At 44.3% G+C, this 14,163-nt stretch overlaps 1 protein-coding gene and 1 pseudogene across 1 annotated transcript; both read left to right on the top strand.

The window, feature by feature from the left end:
• The first annotated feature begins 3,303 nt into the window (after nt 1-3,303).
• On the top strand, nt 3,304-4,269 carry LOC135886080 (olfactory receptor 6P1-like). Its single transcript, XM_065413965.1, has one exon. It carries the CDS (start codon nt 3,304-3,306, stop codon nt 4,267-4,269), a length of 966 nt encoding a protein of 321 aa, XP_065270037.1.
• An 8,593-nt stretch (nt 4,270-12,862) lies between these two features.
• On the top strand, nt 12,863-13,828 carry LOC135886079 (olfactory receptor 6A2-like; annotated as a pseudogene).
• The last annotated feature ends 335 nt before the right edge of the window (nt 13,829-14,163 follow it).

Below are 14,163 nucleotides of genomic sequence, written 5' to 3'. Positions count from 1 at the left end.
ACCAGGGAGGGAGAGGAATTATTTCAGCTCAGTACTAATGTGGACACGAGAACAAATGGATATAAACTGGCCGTGGGGAAGTTTAGGCTTGAAATTAGACGAAGGTTTCTAACCATCAGAGGGGTGAAATTTTGGAACAGCCTTCCGAGGGAAACGGTGGGGGCGAAAGACCTCTCTGGCTTCAAGATTAGGCTAGATAAGTTTATGGAGGGAATGGTTTGATGGGATAAGTGATTTTAGTCAATTAGGCAATAACGTGTCATCGCTGGTAAAATGAGGGTCTAGCTGGAGAATCTTGCCTGTATGCTCGGGGTTCTACTGATCGCCATATTTGGGGTCGGGAAGGAATTTTCCTCCAGGGTAGATCGGCAGAGGCCCTGGAGGTTTTTCGCCTTCCTCCGCAGCATGGGGCAGGGGTCGCAAGCTGGAGGATTCTCTGTGACTTGAAGTCTTTAAATCACGATCTGGAGACTTCAACAGCTGAGTTAAGGGAAAGTGGGGGGGTCAGCTTTTGTGGCCTGCATCATGCGGGAGGTCAGACTAGATGACCATAATGGTCCCTTCTGACCTTAAAGTCTATGAGTCTATGAGTAATGTGAGGCTGAGGAGTAACTGAACACTTGCTTAGATGGGGGTTTGTTCCAAGATTGTTGAATGGACAAATGGTCCAGAAGATGGACATGGATGTCATAACAATGAGTTGCTAATTGGTAGAATCATGCAACACTTATTCACATAACTGTTTAATTTTTCTTTCTTTCTTTCTTTCTTTCTTTCTTTCTTTCTTTCTTTCTTTTATTTTGAAGCCTATTTGAAGTTACTCGTGTGAGTCAGGACTACTCAGGTGGGTAAGGTTTACTGATTTGGTCTCCATATCTGTTCTTATAAATGTGCACAGTCCAGTGGTTAAGTCATGTCAGGACACTCGGGTTGTATTCCTGCCTCTTCCACTGACTGTCTCGATGTGTGACCACAAACAAGCCACTTCACCACACCCTCTGTGCCTCAGGTTCCCTGTCTTGAATTTGGGTTAACAGTATCTGCCCACTTTGAGGTGCATGGATCAAAGGACAGATCCTCACCTGTTTGTGACTTGAGGCTAATTTGGAACAACAGTAATTTACACCCACTAAGAATCTGGCCCCAAAGTACTATGTAAATGCTCCGCAGAGTAAGATATTTAATGCAGGGTAAAAAATAATCCAGTTTGCAGTATATGTAAAATTCTCCCTTACATTACATTTTCCAGTCAGCAACAGCTGTCATTCCTGATATTTAAGGACCTCCCTGCCAGACCCTGGTGAGTTGCCGCTCAGGATGGCAATGCGCTGGTTCCTGTGTTGTTTCATAGGAGGCACTAACAGATTTTGGTATGGTGCTTTAGGCTGCTGTATTAAGTGGTGCTACTTGGTAGATCTCAAAGCACTAAACCCGCCTGGGTGACAGTTCACCCCTGAGGGTGTCTGAGAAACAATAGCCCTACACCATCTAGCAAGTCTCTAGATTTTATTTGTCTGATCCAGGAATAAAATCAGGTTTCTTAACTCCTACTTTGCCCCCATCCCACCCCTAGACATCAGATCCCTCTGACCCCAAGTTGTCTAGGGAGTTTCAGGTTGCTTGCCACTGACTAAAGCCACCACATTATAGATTGTAAGGCCATGAGGGACCAATGTTTTCATCTAGTCTGAACTCCTGCATGACACAGACCATCGGACTTCCCTAAATTTACCCCACTTTGAACTAGAGCAGATCTTAAAACAAAGAAAAAACACCAAGTCTTGATTTTAAAGTTGTCAGTGATGGAAAGTCCACCACGACCCTTAGTAAATTGTTCCAATGGGTAATTAGCCTCACTATTAAAAATGTACACCTTATTTCAAGTCTGAATGTGTCTAGCTTCAACTTCCAGCCATGGGATCGTGCTACACCTTTCTCTGCTAGAATGAAGAGCCCATTATAAAATGTGGTACTTATAAACTGTAACTAAGGCTACAATTTAGTCACGGGTGTTTTTAGTAAAAGTCGTGGACAGGTCATGGGCAATAAACAAAAATTCAGGGTCCATGACCTGTCCATGACTTATACTAAAAATACCTGTGTTTAAATGGGGGGGGGCACTGGGTGTGTGTGTGGGGCTGCTGCTGGAGGGCTCCAGACATGGACGTTCCAGTTAGCTGGCCGGGGACTGCTGCCCGGAAGCGTGGGCTGCAGTTGCTCCGGCCGGCCAGGAACCGCTGCCCAGAGGCTGGAGCAGCAGCTGGTGTGGCTGTCCCTGGGGCTACTTCAGTAGCTGGCCCCAGAGCCAGCTGCTTGGGCAGCCCTGGGGTCAGCCACTCTGGCCCCTGCAGAAATCACAGAATCCACGACTTCCGTGACCTCCCTGACAGATACAGAGCCCTAACTCTAATCAAACACCCTTTGAACTGTCTCTTTATTCAGACTGTTTTCATGTCTGTCCTCCTCCCTTCAGCCTTCTCGTCTCTAGACTTAACTCCTTTGAAAATGCTTTGTTGAAAATGCTATATGAGCTAGCAAGCTATTGAATTCACAGCTCCCAATGGGCAACTTCTCTGGTAGCTTCTTGTCTTGCTTTTAACTCCCTTTGTAATGCTCTTTGAGATATTTAGCTGAATATTATTTTAAAAGAGCTAAGTATGACTATTATTAATATTGGACTAGGTAGCTGGGTTCCTAAATTCCTTTAAAAACCCAGCCCATTGTTCCTGCAGGTATCTATCAAAGCCAGAGCCAAGACGAGAACCTAGACCACCTGAGTCAGAGGTTATGGACACACTGCAATTAAAAACACGTGGCTTACCCATGCCAGCTCACTTGAGCTTGCAGGGCTCAGACCAAGGGGCTGTTTAATTACGGTGTAGACATTTGGGTTCGGTCTGGAGCCCGGGCTCTAGGAACCTGTGAGGTGGGAGGGTCCCAGAGATTGGGTTGCCTGAATGTCTATACTGCAATTAAACAGCCCCTTTGCCTGAGCCCCTTAGCCCGAGTCAGCTGGCACAGGCCAGCCACGGGGGTCTAACTGCAGTGTAGACATACAGTTAGCATGGCTCTAAGAGCACCTCTCTGTAATTCTTCCCCTCCTTTATAATGTGGCGTGAGAGGTTCAGATGAGCCATGCTACACTTATTCTATGAATTATTTTAGTTCTCTGGCCTGTGTTATACAGGAGGTCAGATCGGATGATCCCAGAGGACCCTTCTGGCCTTGGAATCTATGACTCTAGGCAATCGCTGAGTATTGTTTTTATTACTATATCTCTGCAGGTTTTTCTCAAAGGTGGAGATGAAGAAGGAAAACCAGAGCAGTGTCCAGGAATTCATCCTCCTGGGGTTCCCCACCACTCTGAAGGAGGTGCAGATCCTGCTCTTCCTCATCTTCCTCTTCATCTACATGCTGACGCTCGTGGAGAACGTGGTTATCATTGTGACGGTCCAGGTGAGCTACCCCCTCCACAAGCCTATGTACCTCTTCCTGAGCAGCCTCTCTTTCCTGGAGATCTGGTACATCACCGTCACAGTGCCTAAGATGCTGCTCGACTTACTGAGGGGAAGCCAGCACATTTCCTTCCTGGGCTGCATGGCCCAGCTCTACTTCTTCATCGCTCTGGCCTGCACCGAGTGTGTCCTCCTGGCTGTTATGGCCTATGACCGCTATGTGGCCATCTGTAGCCCCTTGCGCTACTCCGCCATCATGACCCATGGGCTCTGCTTCTGCTTGGTGGCTGGGTCGTGGGTGAGTGGCTTCACGAGCTCCATGCTCAAGGTCGTCTTCATCTCCCGCTTGACCTTCTGTGGCTCAGTCATCAACCACTTTTTCTGTGACATCTCACCTCTGCTAAACCTGGCCTGCACCGACATGTCACTGGCAGAGAGGGTGGACTTTATCCTGGCCTTGATCATGATCCTACTGCCACTTCTTGTGGTGGTGGCCTCTTATGCTTGCATAGTGGCCACTGTTGTGCGGATCCCCACGGCTCAGGGGAGATGGAAAGCCTTCTCCACCTGCACCTCCCATCTGATGGTAGTGATCATTTTCTACTCTACCACCCTCTTCACCTACGCCCGGCCCAGGGCCATGTACGCCTTTGACTCCAATAAGTTGGTGTCCATGCTCTACACGGTCATAGTACCCTTCTTCAACCCTGTCATTTACTGCCTAAGGAACCAGGATGTCAAAAAGGCCCTCAGGAAAATGATTAGGGGCAGAAGTAAACCGGAAAATAATGTTCTTGGGTCTCAGATAGGTTAATGGGGAATGGATGGCTCAGTTAATGGCTTCTGTTGGAGATCCCATGGGACAGATTAGAAGTTGGGTAACCCCCCTGGAGCCTATAGCTACCCTTCCTCTCCTAATAGTTCTCCAGCCCTATTCTTCACTCATTGGTCCTGGCTTTGTGAGGCATCAGCTTTACTTGGTAAAGACTCTGCCTCCCAGTTGCAAGGGAACAGTGCTATACCTTTGTACAGCACATAATATAACAGGGCCCAACTGGGCTGTGGCCTTGAAGTGCTCCCACAGTGGTGAATAAATGAATAAATAAATAATTGACAGGGTCATATCTTCATTTGATATAGAGCCAGGGCATCTGTCAATCTATGGCATAGCTCCACTCATTTCAGAATTCAACAGACGGCACTCTGGCCCCATTGACACCAATGGAACTATGCTGATTTACACCAGCTGGGGATCTGGCCCCATTGATGTCAATGGAGCCATATTGATTTACACCAGTGGGGGATCTGGCCCAGCATTTTTCATTGTACTTCTGTTCTTATTGATAGGCCTGACAGTCTGGGAATCTGTTGGCCTTTGAGGCACCTTTTTCCAGTTAAATTGAGATTTTCAAAGCTGTCAAAGGTACCTCGACATACCTGAGAAGCCCCTGATGTAGCTTACACAGTCTGAAAGACCTGTGACCCTGACAACAGCCTCCCCCAGTGGGCCCATGGGATACAGCCCTGACTGGAATCGCTGTCTGCTGTAGACCCCAGCTTGCCCCCAGCTCAGACCTTGTAAAGGGGACCTCAGAAGGCAACATTGCAGCTGTCACCCACCTTGCCTGCAGCCGGGGTATCCTCCTGCCACCGAGGGGGAAGAACGTGGGTCTCCCTCCCTCAGTTTCTCTCATGGCTAGTCTTCTACAGAGGGGTGAATTTCATCTATGATTGGCTCTTAATCACCTGGGCAGCTCCGATCAGGATCTCCAGGAGCTAACCAAGGTATCTGGGTAGTTTGTGGAGCTCTACTCAGTTAACAAAGTGCCTGGGATGTCCCAGGGGATCTAAAAGAATCAGATGCCTAAATTCCATTGAAACTCAATGGTTGGTGGGCATTGAGAACCCGAGGCCTATTTGAAAAGCCTGGTCAGCATCGGCTTAGATTCTTTATAAAATGTACGTATTTTATAAGCTCAATCGATGTAGCTTAACAAAGAGAAGGTTAAAGGGTGACTCCATTGCAGTCTGTAAGTACCGCCAGGGGGAACAAATACTTGACAATGAGCTCTTCCATCTAGCATAGACAGGTCTAACACCATTCAATGGCTGGAATTGAAGCTAGACAAAGTCAGGATGGAAATAAGGTATACATTTTTAACAGTGGGAGTAATTAACCATTGGGACAACTTACCAAGATCATGATGGATTCTCCATTATTGACAATTTTCAATGTTTTTTTCTAAAAGCTGTGCTCTAGGAATTATTTTTGGGCAGTTCTCTGGCCTGTGTTATCCAGGAGGTCAGACTGGAGGGTCACAATGGTCCCTTCTGGCCTTGGAATCTATGAATCTATAAATTGCATATTGTTAGGATGGAAGAAAAATTAATTATGGAACTGTTTACTAAGGAATGCTGCTACATGGCCGGCAATTGCATGATCACCAAAGCTTTGGAGGCATGATAACATTGCCAATGATGGACATGAACTGACTACCCAGCCACACCACCTTATGGACATAGCTAGAGAGTAATCTGGGAGGTGCTTGATCTGCAAGGAGGCCACGTCTCTTTGGGATTTGTTATGATGATGATGATGATGATGATGATGATGATAAATTGCATGTGCACCTACATATTTTTCCAGATTTGCTTAATAAATAAGAATATAAATAAACAAATATTAGCCACATACATTATTATGTTTTCCCAGTTGAAAAACAGCAGGTAGCACAAAGAAGCACATGAATACACATCCATACCAAACACACAGCACACAAAACAAACACAACCAAATGCCAGCACATAAAGATCCTCCAAACCCAAATAGAAAAAGGGAAGCATAAAACCAGAGAGAAATACAAACTTAACAAATGCAAAAACATAATACAAACAGAAAGCAAAAACACAATCAAACACACAGAGACACATACAGCAAAATAAAGGAACCAAATGAAACCAAGCACAAACATAAAAACAAAACACACGGCTAAATGCAAAGAAACAAGGTGGGTGGGGTCATATCTTTTATTGGACCAAGTTCTGCTGGTGAAAGAGACAAGCTTTTGAGCTACACAGAGGTCTCAGGCACACACCAAATACAAACTCTAAACACACATACAGATCAAACAAAAAAACAAAAACAAAATGAAAAGCAAGCTCACAAAACCCAGCACACACATACGCACAAAAGCGCAAACACAAATACAAACAACCCAAACACATGCCCACCAACCACAAACACTAAAAAATATCCACAAAAGTCAAAACACAAATATACTTACATATCAAACACATGGGAAAGCACTAATGTCACCACATGTCAAACTACAAACCTACAAGTTGTGGTGTGTTGGCCTGCCTGGAAAAGTAAATGAAAATTAGGCCCATTGACTTCAGTTAAGTTACTCCAGGTAAAGAAGAGGAGAAATCAGGACTTTTGACTAAAACTGTGTTACTCTGGATTTAAAACTCTTTAAAGGAGAGCAGAATCAAGTCCATTGGCCATACTCCACTTATGCTTGTTTACATCATGGTGTGTGAAAGCAGACTCAAGCCCACTGATTGTTGTTTACATCCCTGACTGTCCCTCTTGGTCTGCCTTGGTTTTGTACATTGCACATCCTTCTGTGTTTGGACAATGAATAATTTTGGATGCTACCATAACATAAGACTGGGATTTTAAAAGGTGCCTATGGGAGTTAGGTGCTAAAATCCTTTGAAATTCAGTGGTAGTGGGATACCTGTCTTCCATAGACTACTTTAAAAGTTCCAGCATAAATATTTATAGTAGTTTCTAGTGCTCTCTCTCTCTACAGGAATTTGGAAATGTCACCATTGCCAGATGCTCTGGAGGAAAACATAAGAATAACAATTGCCTAAGGATTTGCAAAGGAAGTTAAGGAAATTAGGTGCCCAATTCCATCTGGGTGCTTAACTCCCTTAAGTGTCTTTGAAAATCCCAGCCTTTTAAACTTGGGCTCATTTCAGAGTTGAACATGGGACCTGTTATAATAATTAGGCCTACAAATTTACTCTAATTGTGAGCTCAACTGTAAAAAGTATGTGAAAGATCATAAGATATCACAATAACCTCTAATAACAATGGGGAAACATTGATGGGAAAAGGTATAAATGGGAATCAGAAAAACTGAATTAGTTCAAACTAAAAGGTCTCCTGTTAAAACTCAGAGACTGTTTTAAGACTATCCCTGGTAAACAAGAAAAGTGTGGAAATCTGTGAAACAAAATTGGTATGTAAGAAATGAGGCCTGACTGGTAGAAAAAACAACGAAGGGATGGGGTATTCCACCCATCACTCCCTTTTGGGGTGCTTCAAAAAAGAAACTTTGGGGAAAAATGGCTACTGGAATGAGCTTTTCCATCATGGCTGCGAGCCCATGGACAGTTATCACCATCTTTGATACAACCTCGGAGACTGTCAAACAAGGGTTTTTTTTCCTTCTAAAAGCTCTCTCCAGCTCCAGGGAAAGGGAACAAGGGATGATGTTTCAATGAAAGATTTATTTAATACATTATATTTTAACTGTTTCTCCTCCTTTTCTGTACCGTTCATAAAAGGTCAAAGGGGTTTTAATGGTGTGTTTGCAACTGCACTGAGCAGGCTGAGGTCTCTGTGTATCAAACCTTGTTTAACATGTTTAATGTTGGACAGTGACTGGGTTATGTTAACACCTTCGGCCCATTTATTCCATTTAAATTAATACAACAGACTCCTTAAGACCGAAAGTGAGGCTCATACACCTACATTATGTTGCCATTTAGACACAATGAGAAAACAGAAAAAGATCCATCAGTAGATGACGTTGGTGCTGTGATGTCTTGGGACGGATATCCATCTATCAATCCACCATCCGAAGGTCTTAAGGCTGCAATTTTCAAAGGAGTGGAAGGGAGGGAGGGCCCAAATCAACACTGAAATAGATTTAGGCATCTAGGGCCAGATATATAAAGGTATTTAGCTGCCTAACTCCCAAAATCATGGGAGTTAGGCACCTTGGGCTAGATTCAAAAAGGGACTTATTCAGACACTTTAGGTGCCTAATTCCTAGATTTAGGCATCACTGGTATTCACAAAACCCCCGCTCAGCTGCCACTGAACCCTGAAGGTGCCTAACATCACTCGACACCTAAATGTTTGCAGTAAAAGTTTCCCAGGCACCTATGTTTCTGCCTCTGGCCATGCTCATTGCTGCATGGTAGATGTCCAAGTGCCTAGAGGCCCAGTGTGTTACACGGCCTGGGGAAAACATAGGTTTCCTCCGCCTATCTTGCCCTGACGTTCTAGGTGTGCTCTGAGGACACCTAAGTCCACACCTAGCAGCAGCCTTGCCTCATAAATTTTAGCCCAGTGGCCAGGGTGCTCACCATGATAGATATTACAATCACATGCAATATCTCTGAGGGAACATATGGCATTACGTTTACGTTTCATGGCAGGGCAGGGATTGTATCGATGTTGGGTTCTACTCCATGGGGAAGGGTTACCGAAGCTCCTTCGGCGAGTGGGGGGTGGGTAAGGAGAATCATGCACATTCTAAACACCTCCAGAGGGATGCCACCACCAGAGGTGATTGCATATATGGTTCGAGCTGGATTTCCAGAGACGAGGAAACCAAAGAAAAAGCGATTAGCTTAAAAATGCTGCATTTAAACTGATTCAGGGCCTTCTTTCTGGTCCAGAAAACAGACAGGACCTTCTGTCCTACAGGGACCCCAATGGTTGCAGAAGGGTTGGAAAGACTTTGGTCTGCTAGGGCCCGATAAGAGTGATGGGTGACTCCTGGTATGTTTTGTGTGGGTTTCAATCTGTTTATTGTTTTTATTGTAGTTTCTCTGTAATGCTTTCGCCTTCGGATTAAAGGTACTTGCTTAGAAAGAGATGGGTGGTAACTGGCAATACACCATTCAGAGCCCTCGGAGAGAAAGCAAAGTGCCAGCTGTGGCAGTTTGACAGACTGGGGATATCACAGGGGAAGGCAGGGAGCTGTTCAGCCTTAAAATCTCCTAGTCAGAAGGTAGTGGGACAAGGATCCTGACCAGAGACAGGTGGCAGGTGGGGCCTGACTGGGCACTTGTGGAGAGGACAATACAGCTGCAGTTCTCCTGAGACTGACACTTATCTGGGAGACCACTGGTTCAAGGCCCACCTCTTCTTGATGGAGAGAAGGGATTTGCTGGTGGCTCAGCCACCTGCTGGATGAGTGTGCTAACCACTGGGCTAAGGGACAATCTGATGTGCAGCTTCCTCAATTGCTATTGTTGAAACTGTTCCACTTTGACTAAATAATTCGTCAATGGACCAGCGAGCGAGAGAGAGACTGCGAGCATGAGACCGACTCTGTAGCCTGGTGGTTGGAGCATTCTCCTGGGCTGTGGGAGACCAAGGATCCAGTCCTCCTGCTCTGAGGATGCTTTAATTATCCACAGTGGAAGAGCTTTCACAGGAGGGACTAGGGTCCCCATGTCAGAATAGCCCCTAGCCCAGAGGTTAGGGCCCTCATGTGAGAATTAGCAGATCCCTGTTCAGGGAGTTAGTCTCCTCCTGACTTCTTGCAAAAATGGCACAGGTGCCTAACTCCGGGAGACGGTTCATGGCTGAGAATCCCAAACAGAGATAGGTGCCTCCCTGCAGCCTGGATTAAGACACCACACTCTCTGAGTGGTGCAAGGCTTAGCACCCAGCCCTCTCCTTGGCATCTCCCTTTGGCTAGCTTAGACGGCTCCCTGCCTAGCATATTGGCTTTTGTGGATAGCATTCTGAGATGCTTCTCTCTCCCCATTCATTGTAGAGGGAACCTGGGTACCCAACTCAGTCTTTGTGAATCCCAGTGAATTTTGAGGCACCTAAGTTCCTTTGTGAATCGAGCCACAGGTGCCTATCTCCAGCTTTTGGGATCTAAATTCTTTGAAAATCTGTCCATTAGGCATTTTTGAAAATGTTGCCTTAAGTCTACAAGATACTCTCTCTCTCTCTCTCTCTCCCCCCTCCCCCCCTTATCTCTCTGTGTACAGTCAGATTTTCAAGGAACATACATTTCAATGGGAGTTGGGCACCTAAATCCCTTAATCACCTTTGAAAATCCCAGACCTAATCACGAGCCATCCTTTCAACCACAGCATCTATTTCCCCTTCCTCCTTGGTTTATCTTTTTTTATACTTCTCTCATCTATTTGTCTATCCGCACTTCTTTATCCAGCTGGCATCCATTTGTCTGCCCAGTGTCCGTATACCTGTGTCTTACACACCTGCCCACAATCACACTATTCTATCTTGAATTCATTTCAACTGCTGCTTGTTGCTTCTCTCAGAAGCTGTTTTTCCCCCTCATTATTACTAAAGTAGCACCTAGAGGCTCCATGCAAGATCAACTCACAATTTGCCAGGTGCTGTATATACAGAACAAGAGGTTGTGGAGAGTATACAACCTAAATAGACAAGGCAGACAAAGGGTCAGAGGGAAAACAACCTGCTGAAGGTAACACAGCAGATCAGTGAGAGAACATAGGATAGGCTGATTTCTCTAGACTGATGAACATTATGGCTAGGAGGGTGAGATGATATTTGTTTATCTTGTGTGATTGCTTCCATTGGGAGAGTAATGATAATTTACAGACCAATTCTCACAGGACAGAGAAGGGCTGATAATGTGCTAGCTACACCTGCATCAGCATGAGGCAAAGAACACTGCCAGTTCTTTATATTCTCTCTGCACCTTAAACACTCCAAGCTACATAAAGCCATTGGGAAGAGTCATATCTGTTAAGAGCAAGTTGATTTTTATTCTAATTGTTATCTTTACAAGCCAGATGGTGTTTTCCCATGGAATACCGAGTAGTGTTTTACAGAATGAGTCGTGGAGCTGATGAAAAGTATTTCATCAAAATGTGTCTTCTTTCTCGACACTTCCCTATTTAAGGGAACACTTTATGGGAAAGTTGGCAACTTTGCTAGCCTTCTTACAAAACCTTCCAAAAGGTATCACATTCCGGGAGGTGTAAGGGAAGCATTTTAGAAATGTATACATAGATGACATGTATACATGGAGAATGTCTAGTTACTAGGATGCTGAGTGCATTAAAATAGAGATTAGACAGTGCGAGGAATAATGAGGGGAGAGATAGAGATTTTGATGGTGATGACTGTACAGTCTGTAGATCTATCTATCTATCTATCTATCTATCTATCTATCTATCTATCTATCTATCTATCTATCTATCTATCTATCTTATAGAGGTCTTTCTTAAATTTCTTATTTTGTACAAATTGGTTAAGAGATGCAATTAAAAGATCAGTCAAAATATAATTAGCTCAGATTCTTCAAATGAAATCAAATGACTGTTGATCATTTATTTAAGAAGTGTCATACAGATCACAGCAAGACAATCCACTCTCTTTAGTACATGTCACATAATGGAGGTCCAGCCCAAGCCCAAATGTCTGCACAGCTATTTTTTGCACCATAGCATGAGCCTGTGTTTGCAGATCCAAACTCTGAAACTTGCTGCTGCAGGTTTGGGTTGGTTTGTTTGTTTTTGCAATGTAAACATACCTATTGAATCCAACTAGCAACTTGATTGACTAAGTAATGACTGAGTAGAAGGTTGGTACAGGTATCCAGTGCAAGGTAATATTTTGGCTCCTTGCATTCCTTTACTCCCTCACTCCCTGGATGCAAATCTGTCTTTTATATTAATTTTAGTAACTCCTAGAGTACAGCTTGTTCTGGTCTCCATTGTAATAGGCTCTGTACAAACATATAGACAATTATCATTGTTGTTTTTATGCTACAATATTTATGCTACAATAGTGCCTAGAGACTATCCCTTTTCTTCAGTTCAAATCTTTAAGTAATGACCTGTGTACTGGTTTCATCATTATTACATACTAAAGTCATATATTCTTCACCAGCGTTGACATAAGCACGAAGGACACCCAGTATTATTAGTAGTTTTGCTTTTCAAATATGCATAAGGGCCAGATTCTCAAAGGTATTTAGGGACCTAAAGATGCAGCTCGGCACTGAGTGGGGTTTTAAAAACCACTTAAGCAGGTTAGGTGCCAAACGCACTTAGGTAATTTAGGAGCACAAATGCTATTGAATTTCAATGAATTTTTTAATAGTAAGCCACTTAACCACTTTTGAAAATCTCACTGATTAGCATTAGCATTATCTGTAGTGTGAAAAAGATTGAAAATAAAATGTAAAAAGACAGTGGGAGAGAGAGAGAAATATGGAATTAGATCGGCAGATAGGTTGATTGGTTGATAGATGTGTGTATAAGGGGATAAATCAATTGATCGATAGATAACATACTGATAATCACTAGTAGTAAATATGTTGTTGTTCTGATTATATATATATTTATTACAGAGCTGGCTGTTAGACATGGAGATGAGAAATCAAACCAGTGACACAGAATTCATTCTCCTAGGGTTCCCCGTAGCTTCTCATCTGCAGCTCCTCTTCTTCATGAGCTTTCTCATTGCCTACACCTTAGTAGTGCTAGAAAATGTCATCATCATCATGACGATCCGGGTGAACTGTCACCTCCACTGTCCCATGTACTTCTTCCTGAGTAACCTGTCCTTCCTGGAAATCTGGTATGTCACAAGACTATGGTCAACTTTGTGTCGGGGAGCAAACACATTTCCTTCAGAGGCTGTATGACGCAGCTCTATTTCTTCCTCGGCTTGGGGAACACTGAGTGCATCCTCCTGGCCTTCATGGCCTATGACCGGTATGTTGCCATCTGCAACCCACTTAGTTACCGGGCCATTGTGAGCCAGGCTCTATGTATCCGCATGGCAGCTGGGTCCTGGCTCTGCGGCTTCTTCATCTCTGCATGGAAGGTGTTTCTTATATCTCAACTGACGTACTGTGGTCCCAATGTCATCAACCATTTCTTCTGTGATGTGTCCCCTCTCTTGAACTTAGCCTGCACAGACATGACCTAGGCAGCACTGGCAGATTTTGTTGCTGCCCTGTTTATCCTGCTGATTCCCCTCTCTGTAATAATCCTTTCCCTCTGTAATAATCCTTTCCTACGCTTGTATCTTCTCCACCGTTCTCCACATCCCCTCCACACGGGGCCGCCAGAAAGCATTCTCCACTTGCGCGTCACACCTCATTGTGGTTGTTATCTTCTATGTAGCCAGCATTTTCATCTACATCCGGCCCCAGGGCCTTCCATCCCACAACACCAACAAAATTGTTTCTGCTCTCTACGCCATTGTTGTCCCACTCTTCAACCCCATCATCTACTGTCTGAGGAACAAGGAGGTCAAAGAGGCCCTGAAGAAGACTTTGATCAGAAAAGGAGTTCCACTGCAGAAACATCAGTACACTTAGTTAGAAATGGAGGGCGCGGGGAAGGAAGAAAATGGAAAAAACAAAATTGAACTCAACGCAGGAATTGCTGGGTGAAAATCTCTGGTCTGTGTTATGCCATAGGTCAAACTAGATGATCATGATGGGCCCTTCTGGCCTTAAAATCTCAGAATCTATTAAAGCCTATCAATATGAGCAGAACTTCAACTTGAGCATGCAGTAGCACCATCAAGTCCTTGTGTTCTCTGGGGACACAGCAACCAATACATTGTTCCCATGTCCCTAGCCTACAATTCTGACATAGTTTGTTCCAACACCCTCTTCCCTTCCCACCATCTCACAGTCTCTTAACCTCA

The sequence above is a fragment of the Emys orbicularis genome, chromosome 12 (genome assembly GCF_028017835.1).
Source record: "Emys orbicularis isolate rEmyOrb1 chromosome 12, rEmyOrb1.hap1, whole genome shotgun sequence".
NCBI lineage: Eukaryota > Metazoa > Chordata > Testudines > Emydidae > Emys > Emys orbicularis.
This window is presented reverse-complemented; position numbering and strand designations above follow the sequence as displayed.